Below are 26493 nucleotides of genomic sequence, written 5' to 3' on the forward strand. Positions count from 1 at the left end.
TCAGAAGAAATGTTTTATAGCACTACCATTCCTACCCCATTGAGATAACTAGCATTGATAGTTTGGCGTGTACCCTTCCTAATGTTTTCCTCCACTTACATAAGCATTCACGTGCACGCATGGTTTTATGTAGTTAACATTTTTTATCCTGCAGCTTGCTCTTTTCACTTGTCCTAACATTTTTTATCCTGCAGCTTGCTCTTTTCACTTGTCCTTGATATATTGCTAGCTTTCCAAGTCAATGCACATAGATCTTGGCTATGGATGTGCCATACTGTGACTGCACCATAATTTAGTTAACCATTCCTACGCTGATGGCCCGTTAGTTGTTTCTTTGGCAGGAGAGCCTCAGTGAACATATTGGTTTGTTTATGTTTACATACTCACTCATGTTCTTATTTCTGTAGGATAGATTGGTTCCTAGAAGTGGAATTGTTAGGCCATGTGGTATGTATGTTTTAATTTTATAATATATGCAATCATATCAATTTCTTAAATGTTTGTAGCAGTTTATAGCCCTAGTAATTATTTATGTGGGTGCTCATTTCCCTCCACTTACTATTAGGCACATTTCTAGCTTAAGAAAATAATTCATAGAATTATTTTGTGACTTGTGAAATCACAAAAGTAATACAAGAGAAAATATGGGATAATTTTTGGGTAATCTTAAAGTAGGAAAGGCCTTTTAAGCAAGATACAAACCCGTAAGCCACAAAGGAAATGATTAATATCTGTTACTATGTAAAAATTAAGAAATTTCTGCTAGCAAAAAAAATTTTGCAGATGAAGTCAAGGCAAATGATAAATGGGTAAAAAACATAACAAATGGTAGGAAAAGGGCTGACATAGATAGGTAGACAGACAGACAGGCATACAAACAAAATGAGCTTTTACTGATCAGTAACAAAACTAGACAACAACCCAGTAGAAAAATGGGCACGGGATATGAAAAAGCAGTTTATAGAAAACATAATACAAATAACTTTTTAACATATGAAAAGATGTTCAACATCATCTATAATTAAGAAAGTACAAATCAAAACAAAACAGCATTTTTCACATAGCAAATTTAGATAAGATAAAAAGATAATAAATTATTCATTATTAGTGAAGATGTAGGGATTTAGGGACTCACATGATTGGTGGAAGTGCAATCACTAATTGACAATTTGGTGGTTTTAAAAACTTTAAAAATTTTTTTAAATTGAAGTATAGTTGATTTACAATGTTGCGTTAGTTTCAGGTGTACAGCAAAGTGATTCAGTTTTATATATATATTCTTTTTCAGATTCTTTTCCATTATAGGGTATTATAAGATATTGCATATAGTTCCCTGTGCTATACAGGAGGTCCTCCTTGCTTATCCATTTTATATATAGTAATGTGTATCTGTTAATCCTAAACTCCTAATTTATCCCTCCCCTGCCTTTCCCCTTTGGTAACCATAAATTTGTTTTCAATGTCTGTGAGTCTGTTTCTGTTTTGTAAACAAGCTCATTTTGTATCTTTTTTTTTTTTTTTTTAAGATTCCATATATAGTGATATCATGAGATATTTGTCTTTGTCTGACTTCACTTAGTATGATAATCTCCAGGTCCATGCATGTTGCTGCAAATGGCATTGCTTCATTAAAAATTCTTTTTTGAATTCAGTTGTTTTTAGCTTAAGTATTGTACGTACACAGTTTTAAAAACCAACTCGGCTTATAAGAAAGCACAACAGTTTCCTGTCTCTTTTTTTTTTTTTGGCTGCATTGGGTCTTCGTTGCTGCACACGGGCTTTCTCTAGTTGCAGCGAGTGAGGGCTGCTGTTTGTTGCGGTGCATGGGCTTCTCGTTGTGGTGGCTTCTCTTGTTGTGGAGCCTGGGCTCTAGGCAGGAGGGCTTCAGTAGTTGTGGCACACAGGCTCAGTAGTTGTGGTGCACAGGCTTAGTTGCTCCGCAGCATGTGGGATCTTCCTGGACCAGGGCTCGAACCCATGTCCCCTGCATTGGCAGGCGGATTCTTAACCACTGCACCACCAGGGAAGCCCCTCCTGTCTCATATTGATTTATTGACTAAACAATATCAGTTGACTCCATTTTAAGAACAAGGTTATAACCAACTTGTTATACTACCCTCATCCTCTCTCCCCTCTTCTCCTATTTTTACCAAAATATTATTATGAAATTTTTGAAACGTATCAGAAGTTGATATAAAAAGTGAACACCATAACCCACCACCTAGAGTCTACAATTAGCATTTTGCTAGGTTTGTTTTATGACATTTGTATCCATCTAACAATTTCTCTCCATCCATCAATTTATCTTATTTTTATGTATTTTAAGTGAATTTGCATACATTATTGTATTTCATTCCTAAACACTTTAGCATGCATGTAATTAACTAGAATTTAATGTTTATTTACATTTTTGAGGTAAAAGTTACATACAGTGAATGTTCCATTTGATGAGTTATGACAGATTTATACACCCATATAACCCAAACCCCTATCAAGAAATGAAATATACCATCACCCCAGAAAATTCTCTTATGCCTCTTCCCAGACAGTTACTACTCCCACCTTCCCCCAGAGGTAATCACTGTTTAGAGGTTTTTTTCATCACAAATTAGCTTTTTCTTTTCTGGAACTTCATATAAATGGAATCATGCAATATTCCATTTATGCAATATACCAGTATTACTCTTTTATGCAGACTTCTGTCATTTACCATAATGCTTTTGAGATTCATCCATGTTATCGTATGATTAGTACTTTGTTCTTTTTACTACAGAATAGTATTCCCTTGTGTGAATACACCACAGTTTGTTTAACCATTCTCATGTTGATGGACATCTAGACTGTTTCCAGATTTTCACAATTATGAGTAAAGCTGCCATATACATCCTTGTACAGATCTTTGTATGGACATAAGCTTTCATTTCTCTTGGGTAAATGTGTAGAGCACTGTGACAGTTTGGTATGTTAAAAGATACCCACAATAGATACCACTTCACACCTATTAGAATGGCTAAAATTAAAAAGACTGGCCACACCAAGTGTTGGTTAGGATGTAGAGCAACTGGAACTCGTGTATTGTTCAAGGGGGTTTAAAATGGTATAACTGGGCTTCCCTGGTGGCGCAGTGGTTAAGAATCTGCCTACCAATGCAGGGGACACGGGTTCAAGCCCTGGTCTGGGAAGATCCCACATGCTGCGGAGCAGCTAAGCCTGTGCGCCGAAACTACTGAGCCTGCGCTCTTGAGCTCACGTGCCACAACTACTGAGCCCGTGTGCCACAACTACTGGAGCCCATGTACCTAGAGCCTGTGCTCTGCAACAAGAGAAGCCACCACAATGAGAAGCCCGCGCACCACAACGAAGAGTAGCCCCCGCTAGTCGCAACTAGAGAAACCCCGCGTGCAGCAACGAAGACCCAACGCAGCCAAAAATAAATAAGTAAAATAAATTAAAAAAAAAAAAGGTATAATAACCACTTTGGAACACAGTGTGGAAGTTTCTTACAAAGTTAAACATATCCCTACACTATTACTCACTAATCCTTTTCCTAGGTATTTATCCAAGAAAGATGAAAGCATATATTCCCTCCAAAAAAGGTACAAGAATAATTTTAGCAGTTTCATTCACAATAGTCAAAACTAGAAACAATAACAAATGTCCATCATCACATAAAGAGAATGGATGCAGTAGAATACTACTTGGCAATATAAAAGAATGATATTAGAATTATATTACTAGTATAATATGAATTCATCTCAAAAAGACATTGAGCAAAAGAAGCCAATGACCAAAAACTTGTTGCTTTTTTTTTTTTTAAGTTCAGGAACAGGCAAAACCAATCTGTGATGATGGAAATCAGGAAGGTGGTTGCCTGTGGTGGATGAGAAATAACCGGTAGGGAGTACGAGGAAATGTTCTGAGATAACAAGTTCTGTACCTGATTAGGGGTTGGTTAAATGGGTATATGCATGTATCAAATTCTTGTTAAATATATTCAATACATTTAAGACCAGTATATTTCACTATAAATTTTACTTCAATAAAAATGCAGATAGAGGGCTTCCCTGGTGGCACAGTGGTTAAGAATCCGCCTGCCAGTGCAGGGGACACGGGTTCGAGCCCTGGTCCGGGAAGATCCCACATGCCATGGAGCAACTAAGCCTGTGCGCTCAACTACTGAGCCTGCGCTCTAGAGCCTGCGAGCTACAACTACTGAGCCCACGTGCTGCAACTACTGAAGCCCGCGTGCCTAGAACACGTGCTCCACAACAAGAGAAGCCACTGCAATGAGAAGCCCGCACACCGCGATGAAGAGTAGCGCCCATTCGCCACAACTAGAGAAAGCTCGCACAGCAGTGAAGACCCAACGCAGCCAAAAATAAATAAATAAATAAAATTTTTTAAAAATGCAGATAAACCCTAAAAACGAGTGTATTTATACCTGTTCAAGATTGAACCTGTGTGGACAATTGCTTAAGACTGAGGGAAAGTTGGGGGAATAGGCCAGATTTTTTATACATTTCAATTTAAAATGTGCCTGCTATAATTTAAAAAAAAAAAAAAAAAAAAAGAGGGATCTGGCGATATAAATGAAGATCATACACCAAATCCCTCACTTTTTACTATTCAGCCTGAGTTTCTCCATTTGTCAGATTGGCTCTCCCCAGGTATACTGTGAGGATGTGTTAATGCCCCATACATGCTCCTCCTCCAGAATCAGCAATGTAACATACGAATGAGGGACCTCAGTCAGTCATCTGGCCTATCCTCTACATAAAGCCTACAATAAGTTAAAAGCACTGTGTTCTAAGTGTATTGTGACCTCTCAAAATTATTTATAATGTTCTAAAGATGAAAATGGCGAGGTTTTTCAAAGTTTTATTGAGTGAAAAACAAAATGTCTTTCAATGTGAAATTGCTCTGTCAACTAACAAGTGATGGTTTTTATATTCTTGAAGCTAATTAGGGACTGGTTTTCAACAGATTTTTTGAACTGTTATTTTGGAAGTTATCTCCTTATGTTTGGGGTCCTTCTAACAAAGTGTTATTTTCAGATATTAAGTTGATCAGTTACCTGTTTGTTAATCCAGATATACTCAAATTTTAAAAATTCTTTCCCCTTCCTCTTGTGCACATTTCCTTTTTCCATAGTGTGCTTTCCCTTTCTTCCCCTACAGTAAATTTGTTGACTCATTTATAGACTTCTCTTTATCTAAAGCCATTTTATAATATCACAAGCTTTTTTCCCCTCTGTAATTTAACCTCACCTAATAAACTTTAATAGGTAAAATGGTCTTTTTTTCCTCCGCATTCTTAGTCAGCTAGCCCCCAAAATTCTTCTTATTGGCATATTCAAAGAGACAAGTTTGTTCTTCTTATTTCCTTTTCTTAAGCATAAAGACTCCTTTATACTATAACCTCATAATAGTTTTTCTTAGTAATCTGTGATTGAAAGTGGTCTGTGGTGTACCTTTCTCTTCTTCACAGCCAGGGTCACTGATTCTCTCCATGTAAGTATAGGCTTCTTCAGATCCTGAGTCAGTAAGGAAACCTTGGTCCTCGAGGAATATTTATTATGCACCAATCATGTATCAGGTGCTGCTTTAGGCAGTAGAGCTATTGTGGAGAACAAAGCAAGTTTCCCTGTCACAAAGATTATATTCTAATGTGAAGAAACAAACAAATACTCAAGGGCAGGGAAATTCTTACAATAAAAATAAAGCAGAATAAAAGAATAGAGAATGACAGGGTAAGAGGTGTTATTTTAAGTTGAGTTGTAGGGGAAAAGCCCTCTGATGCAGTGCTATTTGAGCAGAGATTTGAACAAAGTAAGGGAATGAATGGGCCATGAGCATTTCTGAGAGAAGAGACACTGCCAAGGGAGGGACCTTGGTATCTCTGCCTAGCCCTCTGGCCCTCAGGACTTCTCTTCCTCCACTCAACCCCACCCGCAACTACCATCTGGACTCGGTGCATGAAACCTCTAAGCTACCACACATAATAAATTTGAGCCATTGTGTGGAACCTCTTACCCCAGCATTCTGATAAGATTCCCCTGATGTTGGTGCCTATCTGTATTTTAATCACTTCCTATTCACCCTATTGGTGAGAGAGAGGATTCCCACAATATGTTTTTGGGAATGACTCAACACACAACACTGGACAGATAAGATAGGCAACAATTTATTAGTTACATAAACTCACATCCCAGAGGAGGAGGACACTGCGTGCTGTACAGGGCGACCTGGAGGTTGCACTCAGAAACAGTGAACAACTCAGGCAAAGGGAAGAAGACTTTGTAGTATCAGGAGAGTGGGGTTCACACAGGAGGATGTGATTGGCTTGTCTGAATAATTCTGAGGCTAGCAGGGAACCAAAACCGGGGATAAAGGCTAGCAGGGATTAAAAAGAAACTTTGCTTGGTCCCTTTGATGAAGAGGATTTTTTGACTAGGGGACCTTATCCACAGGAGCAGAGCGAGGAAGAGAACTTGCAGGTAGACCATTCAAGACCATCCCCATTTTACAAAATGTTGAGGTAGCACGTAATACTGCACTTTGGTCTTACACCACAATCTGAACCAAATCATTTGTTTCACAGTGAGTTCTCTGAACTCAGCAGCATCACAAGAATTATCAGACTTCATTGCTTCATTAAGATAGGAGCTTAGATATCTGAGGATAATGAATAATGACTTAGTCAAAGTAACAATATAATGTTTTAAATTAACATAGAAGGTGGTGACCCAGTTTTTTAAAAGAACTTTAACTCTTCAGCAAGGAACTTTCGTTGTTTGTTTAAAAACAAATTTATGATATGACAGAGTCAGCACAAACTCCAAGAAGTTATTCTAGTGAGATATGGCTATCTATGCAGATTATTCAGGAGGTAAAGAATAACCTTTTACCATATTTTGTTAAGAACAGATAGAATACTCCAAGACCAATTTTTTATTTTAACAGAGAAAACCAAATTCTAGTTTTATATTAATAAATATTTGACATTAATGGATTTAGAAGCTTTCCCTTTTTAATCTTATGAATAAATCCATCAAAACTGAGCCAGCTTTGGAAAAATTTTAATATTTCATTGCATATTTTAGACTATTATTTGCAGTTATTATAGTCCAAGGCAAATAAATTTCCCTTTCCACTAATGTTCTACAGCTTTCAATATCCAGGTTTGTCCTTCATTATCCTCTTTCACATTTTGGAACAACCTAGATACTTTTACTTCAAGTACAAAAGACTAATCTTTTCCCATTAATAAACAAGAACACATGCCATTCATTATCTTTGCATACATGGTTGTATTTCTGTGTCACTATTGTTCTTAGTATAGTCTCAATCTCCATATCAATTATAACTTAACCAAGGTAACTAACGTCTGTTTCACAGAGAAACTGAGAAATTTCTGTTATATACAGGTGTTTTAACAAACCATCAAAGCTCATGGATACACATAATACACGTGTCCTTTCCACTACATAACATATAAAAATTAAAATCATATATATGTTAAAACTACACTTGCTGACCAATGTTTCAGTATTCTGTCTTACTTAGGAATTATTCAAAGATGCAAAGATGATCATTTAATTAACTCAATTTAATATTAGTCCAAGGTCTTAAAGTTAACTATTGGAAATTATGTTTTTTTTAAAAAAAATTTTTTTTTATTTATTTATTTATTTATTTATTTATGGCTGTGTTGGGTCTTCTTCGTTTCTGTGCAAGGGCTTTCTCTAGTTGCGGCAAATGGGGGCCACTCTTCATCGCGGTGCACGGGCCTCTCACTATCGCGGTCTCTCTTGTTGCGGAGCACAGGCCCCAGACGCGCAGGCTCAGCAGTTGTGGCTCACGGGCCTAGTCGCTCCGCGGCATGTGGGATCTTCCCAGACCAGGGCTCGAACCCGTGTCCCCTGCATTGGCAGGCAGATTCTCAACCACTGCGCCACCAGGGAAGCCCGGAAATTATGTTTAATCTTAACATACCACAGAACATAATTACTGTTGATATAGAAAAGTTTGTCAGAATTATAATTTAAGTTTACGTTTTCCTTCATCTTAAACATTATATGGAAGTAATATTAGCTTATCAGTAGACCCTTTTTTCCTTTGTTTTTAATGTCCATTTTATTCTTTTGTTAATTATTTCCTTATTTGTTTTTATCTATATGATGATGCCTTTATTTTTTTTTATTATTATTTATTTTTGGCTGCGTTGCGTCTTTGTTGCTGTGTGTGGGCTTTCTCTAGTTGCGGCGAGCAGGGGCTACTCTTCCTTGAGGTTCACGGGCTTCTCATTGTGGTGGTTCTCTTGTTGCGGAGCTCAGGCTCTAGGCTCATGGGCTTCAGTAGTTTGTGGCGTGAGGCCTCAGTAGTTGTGGCTCGCAGGCTCTAGAGCGCAGGCTCAGTAGTTGTGGCGCACGGGCTTCATTGCTCTGCGGCATGTGGGATCTTCCCGGACCATGGATCGAACCTGTGTCCCTGCATTGGCAGGCTGATTCTTAACCACTGCACCACCAGGGAAGTCTGCCGAGGGAGGTTAGGTAAGAACTTCAGAACTTAATAAATTCAGATGTAAATTAGTATCTTCATGAGAAACCCCAATTTTATTTTCTTAAATTTACTTATATTACACTCTACAATGATTAAATCCAGATAAAGACAAATAGTTTTTTGTGTTTTTTTTAATTAATTTATTTATTTTTGGCTGTGTTGGGTCTTCATTTCTGTGCGAGGGCTTTCTCTAGTTGCAGCAAGTGGGGGCTACTCTTCATCACGGTGCGTAGGCCTCTCACTATCGCGGCCTCTCTTGTTGCGGAGCACAAGCTCCAGACGCGCAGGCTCAGTAATTGTGGCTCACGGGCCTAGTTGCTCCGCGGCATGTGGGATCTTCCCAGACCAGGGTTCGAACCTGTGTCCCCTGCATTGGCAGGCAGACTCTCAACCACTGCGCCACCAGGGAAGCCCCCGAATAGTTATTTTTAAACCAAAATTGTAAACCAGTCTGATTTGTTCAAAGATTCACTTCGATTACTTAAATTTGGATTCTTATATAAGAATACTTACGAGCTAACAGTTCCTGTGAGAAGGGTTTTTTCCTTAAAAAGCCACCACATTTAATATAATGTAGCACTCCTTTAATTAAAAAACAGAAAACTGGACATGTTATACATTTTTTAAAATATTAGGAAAATAAATGTGCACTGATGCAATTTTGCGGTCTCAAGGCAAAAATCCCACAGATTTAAGCAGACTTAATGTTTTTTGTTGTTGTTGTTGTTTTAACATCTTTATTGGAGTGTAATTGCTTTACAATGGTGTGTTAGTTCCTGGTTTATAACAAAGTGAATCAGCTCTCCATATACATATATCCCCATATCTCCTCCCTAAGCAGACTTAACGTTAATCAGAAGAAACAAAGGCAACTCATCCACAGAAACCACAGCAGGAGGATGGAATGTTTTATAATGTATATCAAAAACAGTTGGAGGCTTCTTAAAACACTGATTCTTGGGCCTAACCCTCATTAGGGTTCTGGACTGAGAACTAGCATTTCTAATGAGTCCGCAGGTGACACTGATGGTGAAGGCCCAGGGATGAAACTCTGAGAACAAGTTTTCTAGGAAATGTGAGGCTGCCTGCCTCCAGGCCCCAAGTCCATGGGGCTTGTTAGAGTTGTAGACTCCAAGGGACAGAGCCTCAGTTCTAACTGACATTCCCTGTGTCTCTGCAGTGAACAAAGCAGACAGATAAACAATGAACAATAACAAAAAGACCACCGTATTTGAAGTATTCTACATTCACTTTTTAATTTCTTGAGGATTCTTACGTTCCTTTATATTAGATTTTCGTAATCTTATTGGTATCTGTAAATCAGTAAAAACAGAGCTCTTTCATTTTAAGAAATTTATATCTAGTTTGTTAATACCCTTCCCAGAAATAGGAAAATGTTTCAAACTCACACAAGGAAGGGTAAAGACTCTCAAGTATGATAGGCACACAGAGAGCCTATGGCTTCAGGTCTACAACTTCAGTTACAGGTTAAAGGAAACACAAAATACATACACTCACTGATCTAGATCTCAAAGGGCTTTTCTTCTTTCCAGTAAAAGCAAGACTTATTCTTCTACAAACCAAAAGACTATTGTACCAGATTATTTGCCCTGTCATACCCAAAAGAGAATAGGTCCCCATCCTCCTATTAATGGGGAATAACACATTGGCTGTGTGCAAACCAGAATCAGAACCAAACATAGCCAAGAACCAGAAATAAAAGTGAAAATAAAAGTCAGGAAAATAGAAACAGTAGAAAAACAGAAACTCTGAAGATAAAGTTCTATTGCCACTTGGTATTCACTCTAGAAGCCAAAACAAACAAACAAAAACCAGTGCCTAGGAGGTGCACTCTTTAATTGGTTCAAGAAGGTATATCCACTTGAACAATTTGGTATAATTCCAAAACTGTCAGTGTAATTTTCAAAACAAGACTCAGTAAAATATAGTTAGTGCATGTCAACATTTAACACCTTTATGAGGGAACCAGCGTGATGGTAAGGCCACTATTTTGGCATTATTTATTACAGGGGCATGAACTCATATCCAGAGGGGCCATGCAAGCAATGTAAGTAAGGGAAGCAGGCATTTACAACATTACCTAGAGAGTGGTGGGGAATGTAGCAAACTTGAGAGAACATACCTTGTCTGAAGGCAGCTGTTGATCATCTTCAGCTAATTGTTGCCTCCTGGGAATGCAAGCTTAGTGTTGCTTATCCCTATCTTCGATATTTTTTCACAGAGGCTATTCTGGATTTTAAGATGAATCTTGCAATTTTAAAGTGTTGATACCTAATTCAGTTTTTTAAAAACACTGTGTGAGCCAAACAAAACATTTCTTCAGGCCAGATGTGGCCTAAGGGCCGTCAGTTTGCAACTTCTACAGTAGATGTTAGTTATATAACACAGCAAAGGAAAAGTTTAACCAAAAGTTGTGTTTTATTTGAAAGAAAAGTTTTAAAAGTTTTTTAAAAAAGATTCACTTTCAGTTTTCTCACAAGAGTGAAAAAAAACCATGATGTTGGGGCTTCCCTGGTGGCGCAGTGGTTGAGAATCTGCCTGCTAATGCAGGGGACACGGGTTCGAGCCCTGGTCTGGGAAGATCCCACATGCCGCGGAGCAACTAGGCCCGTGAGCCACAACTACTCAGCCTGCGCGTCTGGAGCCTGTGCTCCGCAATGAAAGGCCACGATAGTGAGGCCCGCGCACTGCGATGAAGAGTGGCCCCCACTTGCCGCAGCTAGAGGAAGCCCTCGCACAGAAACGAAGACCCAACACAACCAAAAATAAATAAATAATTAATTAAAAAAAAAAAAACAAACCATGATGTGATAGTGTTTTGTCAGCTAGCAATTCAGTGCCTCCCACATACATAAACATATACATTTCCATATTAAGTTCTATTTTTTGTCCATTTAAAATATAGTTATTCATTTTCTGGAGATCTGTATCATAGTGTGAATATTCTTAACATTACTGAACTGTATATTTAAAAATGGGTAAGATAGAAAATTTTATGTTATGTATTTTTTATCACAATGTATGTATGAGAGAGAGAGAGTGTGTGTGTGTGTGTGTGTGTATATAATTGAATATATATTGAATTTTTTTTTTTTTAATTTATTTTTTATTTTATGGCTGTGTTGGGTCTTCGTTTCTGTGCGAGAGCCTTCTCCAGTTGCGGCAAGCGGGGGCCACTCTTCATCGCAGTGCGCGGGCCTCTCACTATCACGGCCTCTCTTGTTGCGGAGCACAGGCGCCAGATGCGCAGGCTCAATAATTGTGGCTCACGGGCCCAGCCGCTCCACGGCATGTGGGATCTACCAGACCAGGGCTCGAACCCGTGTCCCCTGCACTGGCAGGCAGATTCTCAACCACTGCGCCACCAGGGAAGCCCTATATTGAATTTTACTCAAAATGAAATTACTCATTTTAAGTTGTCTTTGTAGGGTAGTGTATTGAATGTAAAACATACAGGGTTTACCCAGAAGTTGTACAGTCAGTAACGGGAAAGCCCAGAGGCAAGGAGATACTTTGACAGGCTGCTGTGGCCTTGTCAAAAGATAATGAGAACTTTTTTAGGGAACTAAATTTAGTAATGGGAATGGTGTTCAATTTGGAGACATTTCAGGAGCCAAATTGGGGAATTTGGTGAAAAACTGAATAATAATAAAAACATTAAGGTTTCTTTCTTGGTACTGAGTGTACCAATACTTAAGATAGGAAACAAAAACAGATTCAGAGAAAATTAGTTCAGTTTTAGGCAAGGCATGGAATTTCAGGACTTGAAGGAAACCTAGAGGTTACCTAGTGCAACCATCTCATTTTACAGATGTGAAAGTCATTAAGTGATATCTTCGATATCACAATTGAAGTCAGAAGCAGGACTAAAGTTTCTAGACTGAAAGGCCATCTTTTCTCAGTACACCAGAGCATCTGTTCTGTGACACATGGTTCATTCAGTTCAGAGATGAATGTTGTGATGCTGTAGTAATCCTCAGGCTGTCGCCATATGTTAGTTAAGAAGGCCTGCAGATATCTTCAGGACACAGGATACCAGACCCTTTTCCTTGCTCTATAAACTCCAAGTATGCCTCTTCTGAAGAACTCCAGGCCTTTTCTTCATTTTAAGCTGTTTGTAGGACCTGTAAATGGAAATGGTTTGTAGATGTTTGTAATTTCATGCCTGGAGTTCAAAGGAAAGATTGGGACTACAGATGGAGATTTAGGAGTCAAGGACCATTTCTTGAAACATTCTAGGGAATAATGTATATATAACTATGTTGCATTCTAAGGAATTTAGACTTTATCCTATGAGAAGTTCTCAACCTCAGCTGTACATAAAAATTGCTGGGTCGGGGAAGGATTGATGATCTTTATTTTTTAAAAGCCCCAGAGGTTTCAGATGCACAGCTATGAGAAGCTGTTGAAGGATTTGGCACAATCAAATATGCTTTAAAAAGGTAATGTGAGCTTCAGTGGATGGGGAGAGACTTGCACTAGTCCGAGCAAGAGATGATATCTTTCAATGACTACATAGTATTTTGAGTTAATTTTCCATAATTCTCCTATCTTGTAGGGTGGGGTGTAAAAATTTGTTACTATCCCCCAAAAGTGCATCTTCTGTTTCTTTTTCGTTATTCTTTTGAATTATTTCACTAGGACAGATTCCCAAGAGTAATTCTATTGAGTTGAAGGAAATGAGTAGTTTTGGCTCCTGATTATGTATTACCATAATAGTTATAATCAATTTACAGTGTTACTCTCCATATGGTGTGCCAAATACGACCTTTAGAATCATAAGGTTCAAGAAAAGAAAAACTGTTGGGATTTTTATTAGAGTGATTTTATTTTGAAATTAGCAATAAATTATCGGAACAATGTTTATATCATGTTTATGCTATTTTACATGATTTTATCTTTAATAGATTGATGAACTCCCAGAGGGAGCTGTGAAGCCTCCAGCAAATAAGTATCCTATCTTCTTTTTTGGCACCCATGAAACGTAAGTCAACAAAACAACTTAAATTTTCAACAGTTCTAATTTGATTCTGCTAGACTACATTATTTTATATGTTGTTAAAATCACTTTATATTATTTTATATGTTGTTAAAATCATTATAATCAATTATATAAAATTGCAAAGATAATATATTTTTTTCTTAATGTAAAGATTTTTCATTTATTTTGCTTTTGAATATCATTTCTGTTTCTGCTTAAATGTTGGGCATGACCCAGAAGTTTCCTTTAGGACACTTTTAAGACCTAGAGAGATGTCTTCCATTCATATTTCACAGAACAAAGTTATGTTCTCTCAGGCTCCTTCAACTTGTCAGACCTTGAAGGAAACATACTACCTTTCTAAGTTTTTGTAATTGTGTTGGTCAGAGTACAGATTAAGCTATTGAATAAAGGAAACTGAAAATACAGTGTCTCAAATAATATAGGAATTTACTTCTTTTTTTGGAAACAGTCCAGGGATGGGGGATCTATCTATCTATCTAGATAGATAGATAGATCTGTCTATCAAGGTAGGTAGATCAAGGTGGATGTTCAGCTGTGCTCTAGGGACCCAGGTTTCTCCTGTTGTGTTGGCCTGCCATTCCCTAGGGCATTGCCCTTGTCTGCTTATTTAAAAAAAAAAAAAAAAAGCAGAAACTGGCTCAGCAGTACCTGTGCATCTTCCAGGTAGAGGGAAGGGGGAGAGGGAAAAGGTAAGGAAATGACACAGCAGTTGAATATGTGGCTTACAGTTGCATTTATTCCAGTGGCAAGAACTTGGCCATATGGTCACATCTAGCTGTAAGGAAGCTGGAAGCATAGTCTCTAGCTAGGCAACTTTGTTGGGGAAGCAAATTGGGAGGAGTATCCATTAAAAGAAAGACAATGATAATGGATGCTAGGGAACCATAGGCAGTCTTGACACACAGAACCTGACACACTGAGAATGTATATGGTTATTTACAACAAGGACACAAATGGAATAGGAACTGCAAATGGGGGGGAAAGCTAAAAACTAAGATGAAATCTTATATTCAGGGTCACCCCCTATGTTCATGTGAATGTTAGTAGAGCCAGGCATGAACTTTTTCTTTTCTTGCTGTCTCTACCACTCTGACATCTTCCTCGTTCTCATATTGAAAGAGAGCTAGCTGGGAGAGGGCCCTTTAAGGCATATTTCTTTCTTGTCTTCATGTGAGAAATTTATGTTTTTTTCAAGAGGTTTTATTTTCTTTGTTTTATTTTTATCTAATAGACACTTGTGGACTATGCAACTTAACATGTTTTTCTCCTTGAAGAGGTTGCTCGAAGCTTAGAAATAAATGTTTTACCTATAGTAATAAGTGCGTAGGGCTTTGTGATACCTATTTTTGTATTTCCCTTATTCCTCCTTCTCTTTTATGTCTATACCATTATTTTGCTTTTTCTTTAGGACCTAATTCCAAGTGATCTGATTGTATATCTAGAACAAGGCAGGATTTGATAAACAAGATTATCACATTTCCATTGCATACACCAAAATCAACCATTTACTAATATTATGTGGTAACTTTCATTCACTTAGTAAACATTTTCTAGATATTCTTTAAGGCAGTGAAAATAAAAGTTGCCCTTAAAGAATTTGCCACCTGGTATATTGCTAGTAAAAGTAACAGAATCATTCCAGTAAACAGTGTGAAGGATTTTATGGAGTTATTTCTTATAGCATCCTTAATATAAGTCAGTGGCATAATTCCAAGTCTCAATTCAGTAAAAGCAGTTCTACCAAGGAGCAGTGTGATACAGTCCGTATGTGAGTTTTTTGCTGGTTTGATCATCCAGAGGTAGATTTTAAAACATCTGGAGGAGAATGAACTTTAGAAAACCTGTTATAACATTGTTTCAGCTGATCATTTACTAAGTATTAGGTGTCCTTAAACCTGAGATTATATGCCCTGGCAAGTACCTAACATTCAGTCTCTCTGTGAAAGCAGAGATTGTGTGGATGTTGCTAAGCCCTATATACACAGTGCTTTACACAGTGCCTGGCCCATGGTAGGTGTTTTTTTGTTGTTTTTGAATTTTTGAATTTTATTTTATTTATTTTTTTATACAGCAGGTTCTTATTAGTCATCAATTTTATACACATCAGTGTGTAGATGTCAATCCCAGTTGCCCAATTCATACCACCCCCACCCCCACCCCCTGCCGCTTTCCCCCCTTGGTGTCCATACGTTTGTTCTCTACATCTGTGTCTCAATTTCTGCCCTGCAAACCGATTCATGCGTACCATTTTTCTAGGTTCCACATATATGCGTTAATATACGATATTTGTTTTTCTCTTTCTGACTTACTTCACTCTGCATGACAGTCTCTAGATCCATCCACATCTCAACAAATGACCCAATTTCGTTCCTTTTTATGGCTGAGTAATATTCCATTGTATATATGTACCACATCTTCTTTATCCATTCGTCTGTTGGTGGGCATTTAGGTTGCTTCCATGACCTGGCTATTGTAAATAGTGCTGCAGTGAACACTGGGGTGCATGTGTCTTTTTGAATTATGGTTTTCTCTGGGTATATGCCCAGTAGTGGGATTGCTGGATCATAAGGTAATTCTATTTTTAGTTTTTTAAGGAACCTCCATACTGTTCTCCTTAGTGGCTGTATCAATTTACATTCCCACCAACAGTGCAAGAGGGTTCCCTTTTCTCCACACCCTCTCCAGCATTTGTTGTCTGTAGACTTTCCGATGATGCCCATTCTAACTGGTGTGAGGTGATACCTCACTGCAGTTTTGATTTGCATTTCTCTAATAATTAGTGATGTTGAGCAGCTTTTCATGTGCTTCTTGGCCATCTGTATGTCTTCTTTGGAGAAATGTCTATTTAGGTCTTCTGCCCATTTTTGGATTGGGTTGTTTGTTTTTTTAGTATTGAGCTGCATGAGCTGTTTATATATTTTGGAGATTAATCCCTTGTCCATTGATTTGTTTGCAAATATTTTCTCCCATTCTGAGGGTTGTCTTTTCATCTTGTTTATGGTTTCCTTTGCTTTGCAAAAGCTTTGAAGTTTCATTAGGTCCCAGTTGTTTATTTTTGTTTTTATTTCCATTACTCTAGGAGGTGGATCAAAAAAGATCTTGCTGTGATTTATGTCAAAGAGTGTTCTTCCTATGTTTTCCTCTAAGAGTTTTACAGTGTCCAGTCTTACATTTAGGTCTCTAATCCATTTAGAGTGTATTTTTGTGTATGGTGTTAGGGAGTGTTCTAATTTCATTCTTTTACATGTAGCTGTCCAGTTTTCCCAGCACCACTTACTGAAGAGACTGTCTTTTCTCCATTGCATATCCTTGCCTCCTTTGTCATAGATTAGTTGACCATAGGTGTGTGGGTTTATCTCTGGGCTTTCTATCTTGTTCCATTGATCTGTGTTTCTGTTTTTGTGCCAGTACCATATTGCCTTGATTACTGTAGCTTTGTAGTTTAGTCCGAAGTCAGGGAGTCTGATTCCTCCAGCTCCATTTTTTTCCCTCAGGACTGCTTTGGCTATTCTGGGTCTTTTGTGTCTCCATACAAATTTTAAGATTTTTTGTCCTAGTTCCGTAAAAAATGCCATTGGTAATTTGGTAGGTGTTGCATTGAATCTGTAGATTGCTTTGGGTAGTATAGTCATTTTCACAATATTGATTCCTCCAATCTAAGAACATGGTATATCTCTCCATTTGTTGGTATCATCTTTAATTTCTTTCATCAGTGTCTTATCTTATAGTGTTCTGCATACAGGTCTTTTGTCTCCCTAGGTAGGTTTATTCCTAGGTATTTTATTCTTTTTGTTGCAATGGTAAATGAGAGTGTTTCCTTAATTTCTCTTTCAGATTTTTCATCATTAGTGTATAGGAATGCAAGAGATTTCTGTGCATTAATTTTGTATCCTGCAACTTTACCCAATTCATTGATTAGCTCTAGTAGTATTCTGGTGGCATCTTTAGGACTCTCTATATATAGTATCATGTCATCTGCACAGTGACAGTTTTACTTCTTCTTTTCCAATTTGTATTCCTTTTATTTCTTTTTCTTCTCTGATTGCCGTGGCTAGGACTTCCAAAACTAGGTTGAATAATAGTGGCAAGAGTGGACATCCTTGTCTTGTTCCTGATCTTAGAGGAAATGCTTTCAGTTTTTCACCATTGAGAATGATGTTTGCTCTGGGTTTGTCATATATGGCCTTTATTATGTTGAGGCATGTTCCCTCTGTGCCCACTTTCTGGAGAGTTTTTATCATAAGTGGGTGTTGAATTTTGTCAAAAGCTTTTTCTGCATCTATTGAGATGATCATATGGTTTTTCTTCTTCAATTTGTTAATATGGTGTATCACATTGATTGATTTGGGTATATTGAAGAATCCTTGCATCCCAGGGATAAATCCCACTTGGTCATGGTGTATGCTCCTTTTAATGTGTTGTTGCATTCTGTTTGCTAGTATTTTGTTGAGGATTTTTGCATCTATATTCATCAGTGATATTGGTCTGTAATTTTCTTTTTTTGGTATCTTTGTCTGGTTTTGGTATCAGGGTGATGGTGGCCTCGTAGAATGACTTCGGGAGTGTCTAAAACTAGCTGTTGAATGAATTAAAATTGATTAAATGAAATAAATGAAAGGGGGGGAAAGTATGTGGAAGGTGAGGAACTTAACAAGAAAACTGTGTCAGCAGGAGCACCCCAAGGCAGGACCAGAATTTTCCTCAGAACATGGCTTTGAATCTGTTGCTTACACAGATAGGTGATTGGAGCCCCAGTTTCTTTGAATCTGTTGCTCAGACAGGTAGGTGATTGGAGCCCCAATTTCTTCTGCTCCATATAACTTTACCCCAGTAGTTTTAGTCTGGACAATTTTCAAGGCAGCCTTTGTCAGGAAAAAAAATAACATCCTTAGAGCATGTAACTTTGAACAATTCTATTTTCTGGCCTACCCTTTAAAATTTATAAAATGTACAGCAAAGTTAACCAGTTGAGAGGGGATTTGATTTGTGGAATTATCTATAATCCAGGAAAAACCAAGATTGTCTATGAAAAACAAGAACTTGTTTTAGAATAGCTCATTCAGTGTTCCTTTTTCTGGCAACAGCTAACATGGCCAGTTGAATCATTAACCTTGACTCCTGTGGCATAATTAAAGTACAGACAAGCTCTGGTTAGCATCTGTAGCTGACGTGAACCTCAGGCAGCTTAGCCCACAATTAATTCCTATACATAGAGTCAAGGACTGGAGAAAGGTCAAAAGCCACAGTCTAATAATTCATGTCAAATTGCTCTAAAAGTGAAATCACCGTACCCAAAGTCACATTTCCTTCTCATGCTCAGTTTGTCAGGCATTTGGTTAGAATGTCCAGTATCCTGATAAACTATCTCTGGATTCAGTGAAATGCAGTCATGCTGAACGATTAAAGGTGAACAGTCAAGGAAAGTTTGGTGATTGGGGTCAGAAAGCTTCCTCAGGTGATTTTATCAACTTGAATTCTTGACCAGCTGGGCAGTGTAAGGAAGGGATCAGTACTAAGATCCAGTCAGAAAATGGAATTTATAAAAATCAGCAGTAAACTGTTAACCTATGGTCTCAAAGCTTTCAACATCGTCTCTGCTGATAAGTTCCAAATATATATCTCCAGCACAGACCTTTCCCCTGAATTACAGAATCACCTGCCCAGTTGCCTACTTGACATCTTCACTGGGATATCTAACCAAGTTTTCAAATTCAACATCCAAAACTAAGCTTTTCATCTTCAAATCTTGTTCTCTCAAAAATCTTTCCATTTCAGTAAATATCAACTGCATTCTTCTAATTGCTCAATCTAAAACCTTGGAGATATCCTCAGTTCCACCCTCTCTCTGACGTGCCATATCTAGCCCATTAACAAATACCTTGGCTCTTTTCTTGAGAGTGAATTCAGAATCCAGCCACCTCTCACCAACTGCACTGCTTACAACTGGTCCAAGTCACCACTGTTACTTCAGTAGCCTAATTAGTCTCTCTGCTTCTACCCTAGTACCTAGCTCTTCAGTGTGTTTTCAACACAGCAGCCAAAGTGACGCTGTTAAAACACAAATTGTCACTTCTCAAAACCTTTAATGGCTTCCCATGTGACTCAAAGCCTTTGTAGTGGCCTCCAAGGCCTGACGTAATCTGTGCTCCCACCCTGTTACCTCTCTGACCTCATCTCACACAGCTCTCTCTTCACTCATTTCAGTCTAGCCACACTGGCCTCTTAATTTTTCAGACACACTAGGCATTGTCCCACCTCAGGGTCTGTTGTACTTGCTCTTCCTTCAGTCTGCTCTACTCTTCCCCAGATAACTGCATGGGTTCTTCCTTCACCCCCTTCAGTTCTTAGATGTTCCCTTTTCAGTGAGGCCTTCCTTCTTGATCTGTATTTCTAAAACTGTAAAATCCACCCCAGTCCTTAACCATCCCCCTCCTCTGCTTCATCTATATATTTATTGATTTATTTTCAGCACACAGTACTATGTATTTTATTTATTTATCTTCTTTATTGTCTAGACCCCTACCCTTGCTACTAGAATGTATGCTCCATGAAGGCAGAGACATTCATCTCTTTGTTCCCTGAAGAATCCCCAGCACCTCTGGAATAGTGCCTGACACATTAGAGATGTTTGATAAAATTTGTTGAATAAATGAATCTTAGTTTGAAATGAGTCTCAGCCAGCATGTGGGCCTCCACCATCTTATTCACCAGGTTAATATCATAGATAATAATGCTGAAGACTCTAGTTTAAATGCTCAGATCTATTAGCCAGCCCCAGGATTTATTCTAACTCATTTTCTTTTCATAATTATGACTAATTTAGGATAAGGTTTAAATTGGATGATTCTATCTACTTTGCCACTTCTAATTTTTTTCTTGTGTAGTGCGTCATTAAACACTAATGCTTTTTTAATTTATAGAAATAATAGTGAATAAATACACTAATGTGGCATATAGAGTTAAAATCATTTTTTAATCCAGTGTTTATGTTTTTACTGTGAGTCTTACAAAACCCTTACCTCTGAAAGATTAGCATAGGTAAGTCTTAGTTTAAGATGATAATTTAAGTGGTCAAAGTAGACATTTTTAAAACTACTTTTAAAGTAGTTTAACTAAAAATCAATTTCAAAACAAAAAAGAAATTAGTAATTTAAAAGTAAAATCAAAGTAGCACCATCCAGGGTTGCTGGCTTGCATACCTAGCTGTCTTATTTTTTCTACCTTGAAATCTATTTGCAAAACATCTTGTGATATGTGTCTAACTGAGAGGGTTTATATATACTTTTAATGTATTTACTAAAATATGCTCTGACACTTGAGTTGATATTAAAAATATCTTACATTTGAAGGTCAAAATATCAAATCTCTTTCTAATATATCTCTGCAGTGCATTTCTAGGTCCCAAAGACCTTTTCCCTTATAAGGAATACAAAGACAAGTTTGGAAAGTCAAACAAACGGAAAGGATTTAATGAAGGATTGTGGGAAATAGAAAATAACCCAGGAGTAAAGTTTACTGGATACCAGGTGATGTTTTACTTCATTATCACTTGCTACATCTCATTTTTTATTTTAATTCTTTTTTGGATCTTTCTTATATGTCCTTTGTACTAATGATTACCCACCACCCATTTGAAGTCACAATTGTTTCTGGCTCCAGTAGCACTTTGGATTAAATGTACAGGCATACCTTGCTCTGTTGCAGTTCACAGATACTGCATTTTTTACAAATCAAAGGTTTGTGGCAACCCTGCATTGAGCAAGCCTGTTGGCCCCATTTTTCCAACAGCATTTGCTCACCTCATGTCTTGGCATCACATTTTGGTAATTCTCTCAATATTTCAAACTTTTTCATTATTCTTATATTTGTTATAGTGACTTGTGATCAGTGCTCTTTGATGTTACTATTATAATTGTTTTGGGGCACCACAAACTACACCCATATAAGACAGTGAACTTAATTGATAATGTTGTGTGTGTTCTGACTGTGCCACTGATCAGCCGTTCCCCTTTCTCCCTCTCCTTGAGCCTCCCTATCCCCTGAGACACAACAGTATTGAAGCTGGGCCAGTTAATAACCCTGCAATGGCATCTTAAGTATTCAGGTGAAAGGAAAAATCACACATCTCTTATTTTAAATCAAAAGCTTAGAAATGATTAAGCTTAGTGAGGAAGGCATGTTGAAAACTGGAATAGGCCGAAAGCTAGGCCTCTTGGAGCCAAGCAGTTAGCCAAGTTGTGAATGCAAGGGAAAAGTTCTTGAAAGAATTTAAAAGTACTACTCTGGTGAACACATGAATAATAAGAAAGCAAAACAGCCTTATTGCTGCTGTGGAGAAGGTTTGAGTAGTCTGGATAGAAGATCAAACCGGCCATAACATTCCCTTAAGCTAAAGCCTAATCTAGAGAAGGCCCTAACTGTCTTCGATTCTCTGAACACTAAGAGAGGTGAGGAAGTGCAGAAGAAAAGTTTGAAGCTAGCCGAGGTTGATGCCAGAGGTTTAAGGAAAGAAGCCATTTCTATAACATAAAAGTGCAAGGTGAAGCAGCAAGTGCTGATGTAGAAGCTGCAGCAAGTTATCCAGAAGATCTAGCTAAGATAATTAATGAAGGTGGCTACATTAAACAACAGATTTTCAATGTAGATGAAACGGCCTTCTATTGGAAGATGCCATCTAGGACTTTCATAGCTAGAGAGGAGAAGTCTGTGCCTGACTTCAAAGCCTCAGAGGACAAGCTGACTCTTGTTAGGAGCTAATGCAACTGGTGACTTTCAGTTGAAGCCAGTGCTCATTGAAATTCTAGAAATCCTAGGGCCCTTAAGAATTATGCTGAATCTCCTCTGCCTGTGTTTTATAAATGGAACACCAAAGCCTGGATGACAGCACAGTCTATTGACAACATGGTATACTAAATATTTTAAGCCCACCGTTGAGACCTACTGCTCAGAAAAAAAGATTCCTTTGAAAATCTTGATATTACTGCTCGTTGACAATGCACCTGGTCACCCAGAAGCTCTAATGGAGATGTACAATGAGATCAGTGTTGTTTTCATGCCTCCTAACACAACATCCATTCTGCAGCCATGGATCAAAGAGTAATTTAGATTTCAAGTTTATTATTTAAGAAATACATTTTGTAAGGCTATAGCTGCCGTAGATGATGATTCCTCTGATGGATCTGGGCAAAAGTCAGTTGAAAACCTTCTGGAAAGTATTCACCATTCTAGATGCCATTAAGAACATTCATGATTCATAGGAAGAGGTCAGAATATCAACATTAACAGGAGTTTGGAAGAAGTGGATTCCAAACCTCATGGATGACTTGGAGGGTTTCAAGACTTCAGTGGAGGAAGGAACTGCAGATGTGGTGGAAATGGCAAGAGAATTAGAATTAGAAGCAGAGCCTGGAGATGTAACTAAATTGTTGCAAACTCCTGCTAAAACTTGAATCAATAAGGAATTGCTTCTTATGGATGAGCAGAGTGTAGTTTCTTGAGATGAAAGCTACTCCTGGTGAAGATGCTGTGAAGATTGTTGACATGACCACAAAGGATTCAGAATATTATATAAACTTAGTTGATAAAGTGGTGACAGGGTTTAAGAGGACTGACTCCAATTTTGAAAGAAATTCTATGGTGGGTAAAATGCTATCCAGCTGCATTGCCTGCTACAGAGAAATCATTTGTCAATTGATACTGCAAACTTCACTGTTGTCTTATTTTAAGAAGTTGCCACAGCCTCCCAGCCTTCAGCAGCCACCACCCTGACCAGTCAGCAACCATCAGCATGGCTGACCGTCCACCAGCAAAAATGATGAGGACTCGCTGAAGGCTCAGATGATGGTTAGCATTTTTTAGCAATAAAATATTTTTAAATTAAGGTATACACATTGTTTTTATAGACATAATGCTACTGCAACCTTAATAGACTACAGTTTAGTATAAACATAACTTTTGTATGCACTGGGGAACCAAAAAATTCACGTGACTTGCTTTATCGTGATATTTGCTGTATTGCGGTGGTCTGGAACTGAACCTGCAGTATCTCCGAGGTATGCCTGTAATTCTTTCACCTTAAGAGGGTTCATGTCAATTGGTCACTGGAAAATTGAAGTTGACAGCCGTTTATTTTGAAAATCTTGAGTAAGCTGAACTTCTTCTAATTAGAATAGAATGATTCTTTTCATAGTCTGTAGTCTTTGCTATTTTTCAAAAATGTAATTAGCTAATATTTTATTATCTCTTAGGCAATTCAGCAACAGAGCTCTTCAGAAACCGAGGGAGAAGGCGGGAATACTGCAGATGCAAGCAGTGAGGAAGAAGGTGATAGAGTAGAAGAAGATGGAAAAGGCAAAAGAAAGAATGAAAAAGCAGGCTCAAAACGGAAAAAGTCATACACTTCAAAGGTTACTGAGAAACCTTTTCCATTGTTGTTAATGCTGTATGCATATTCATTAAAGGTTTTTAGATTACTTTTAATTCATTCACTGGGCACATAGAAATATATTAGCTCTGTGGAGCCTCTGCCTTTAGAGACAGTAATATATCTGAGGGGAATAAGACAGGTGATCTTAGATGTGAGGGTAACTGGTATTGACTCATAAGGGCTATAGACCCTGAAAATAGCACCTTCTCCGTTGGAGGAGGACTGTTCTTTAATCAAGGATGTAAGAATAGGTATTCCTCTTATAACAACCCCCAGGTGAGCCCTGAAGAATTTAGGAATATAAGAGACTCAGTACAATTTAGGACTATGTCTAGTATTATAGATGTAAATATAAAGATAGACTCTTTCTTGTCTCTCTGCTTTAAAGAATGTGCTTTGGCTCTTTATTTGTTCAGTTCTCATATTTCCAGGTCACCTATTCTATGTCAGACACTTGTACTAGGTAGATAGTGGTGAGTAAATCCAACGCCATTCCTACCCTCATGTAACTTACAATACAGTGGATTGGGGGGGTGGAAACACAGAGTTAAAAAACAAATAATAAATAACTGTAAATTCTGAAAGGGCTATGAAGGAAATGAATGGGAGCAGGGAACAACAGAATAAGTGTATCTATTTAGATAGAGTGGCCGGGCCTTTCCAAAAAGATGAAATTTATGCTGAGACCTGAAAGAAGAGCATGGGACGAAGAGCACATGTGGCAGAGCAGCAAAGCTCTGAGGGAAGGAAGAGTTTGACATGCCCTGGATTGAAAGAAGGCAGAGACAGGCAAGGGCTAAATAATGGAGACTGGCATGCCATGTTAAGGAGTTTGAATTTTATTCCAGATGTAACAATAATTTATTGGAGGCGTGACATGATCCTTGATTTACAAATTGAAGGTTTAGGTTTTTCATACAGTAATTTAGAAATACAATTGAAAAAACTATGATATTGTGGAAATTGTTCACCTTTTAGAAACTTAAAGCAAGGTAGATGGATCTTTGAAGATAAAGATGGGTACAAGTTTTGCTGCAATTGGTCTGTCACACAGTTGAATACTTGGACAAATTACTTCCATTTAGACTCTGGTATTTAGTGGCTGGATATACTTAGGAAATTCCTTAAAACAAGTATCAAGGGTTTCTTAGACTATCAACATTTTATTTTACAGTCTATAAAATCCACCCAACTGGCATACGGGTAAAATTGTATGAATGCATGTTACTTCCTGTACACCTAATGAAAAACATGGTATCTGCCTTAAATGGGGGTAAAGTTTGCAAATGGCAACAAAATAATTAGAATTTTCCCTAACAGACTGTATGTTCCATAGGGGTTATTTTTTAAGCTGAATTTCTTTTAACGTTTTGGACTTCATTTAAACACCCAATTGAATTGAATTTAGTTTATGATTGCCTGCTGAGCTTCTATGTAATGTGTTGCACCACCCTAAATTATCTAAGCTCTCTAAGGTACCTGAGGTATTTAATAGTGTGGATATGTGGCTTTTAAATGTCATTACTTCATCACTCTTGTGAAAGCCAGAAGTAATAGGGCTCATACCCGGGGTGGATTTATAATTTAAAGTAGTGAAGAGGTAAAGACATAACTTTACTTACTAAGGCTTATCGATTTTAAATTAAAGAATCATTTCCTTTGCTTTCCTTCAAGATCACAACTTTCATGATCACTTAAGAACCATGATTTTTAATTTTCAATATCAACTGAGTAACCTAGCACAATAGTTCTCAAACTTTTGCATGCATCAGAATCACCTGGAGGGCTTGTTAAAACACTTATTGCTGAGTGTCGGCACCCCCCACCATTTTCTATTTTAGTAGGTCTAGGGCGGGGTCCAGGGTGGGGAATTAAATATCCAGTGAGCTGATGTTGCTGATCTGGGAACCACATTTAGAGAACCACTTACCTCATATAACCTCACTGCTCTCTTTGGCTCCCCAAATGCTTCCTTTTTGTTGAATATGGTGATTTTTTTTACATCTGTTTCTTAAAGTTCAATAATCTTCCTTTACCACTAAACTTTTGGTTCACAGACTTTTTTGACTGCATCCAAGTTAGGTTGAGGGAGAAGTCCCACTTTCCCTCTACCTCACCTAATTCTGTTTTTCTGTGGAAAAAAAAAGTTCATAATGAAGAGCCATAGTATAAGCACATTTGAGGGAGGTTATGTATATATCATTTTAGCAGTAAGTGTATGTGTGATTCATATTTGAGCCATAACAGATACTAGAAAATTATAAGCAAAAAATATTTTGCATGCAAGTTATTTACTGTATAAAGTAGGGCTAATCAGAGAGCCTCACAACAAACTAAACTGATGATGATAGTAAACTGTTAGTAATCTTAGTTAAAAACCAAAGATAGCAACAGTTGGACACACAACCAGTTCAAAACCATATTGATGAAACTGATGAAGGGTCCTTCCCCAAAATTACAGGAATTGCGACGATCTGCAT

The 26493-nt window shown here is 37.8% G+C and overlaps 2 protein-coding genes across 2 annotated transcripts in view; one reads left to right on the forward strand and one right to left on the reverse strand.

The window, feature by feature from the left end:
- HDGFL3 (HDGF like 3) overlaps window positions 1-26493 on the forward strand; it is a 78787-nt gene that overhangs the window by 36598 nt on the left and 15696 nt on the right. Inside the window, exons 2-4 of the mRNA XM_036845047.1 lie at window positions 13490-13566; window positions 20975-21113; window positions 23835-23993. Coding sequence (XP_036700942.1) covers window positions 13490-13566; window positions 20975-21113; window positions 23835-23993 — 375 coding nt within the window. The remainder of the gene's footprint in view (window positions 1-13489; window positions 13567-20974; window positions 21114-23834; window positions 23994-26493) is intronic.
- The window catches only part of TM6SF1 (transmembrane 6 superfamily member 1), a 53832-nt gene continuing 39326 nt past the window's right edge, over window positions 11988-26493 (reverse strand). The window contains exon 10 of the mRNA XM_036845039.1: window positions 11988-12706. Coding sequence (XP_036700934.1) covers window positions 12689-12706 — 18 coding nt within the window. The 3' untranslated portion in view covers window positions 11988-12688. The remainder of the gene's footprint in view (window positions 12707-26493) is intronic.

Source organism: Balaenoptera musculus, chromosome 2, assembly GCF_009873245.2.
Source record: "Balaenoptera musculus isolate JJ_BM4_2016_0621 chromosome 2, mBalMus1.pri.v3, whole genome shotgun sequence".
NCBI classification, from domain to species: domain Eukaryota; kingdom Metazoa; phylum Chordata; class Mammalia; order Artiodactyla; family Balaenopteridae; genus Balaenoptera; species Balaenoptera musculus.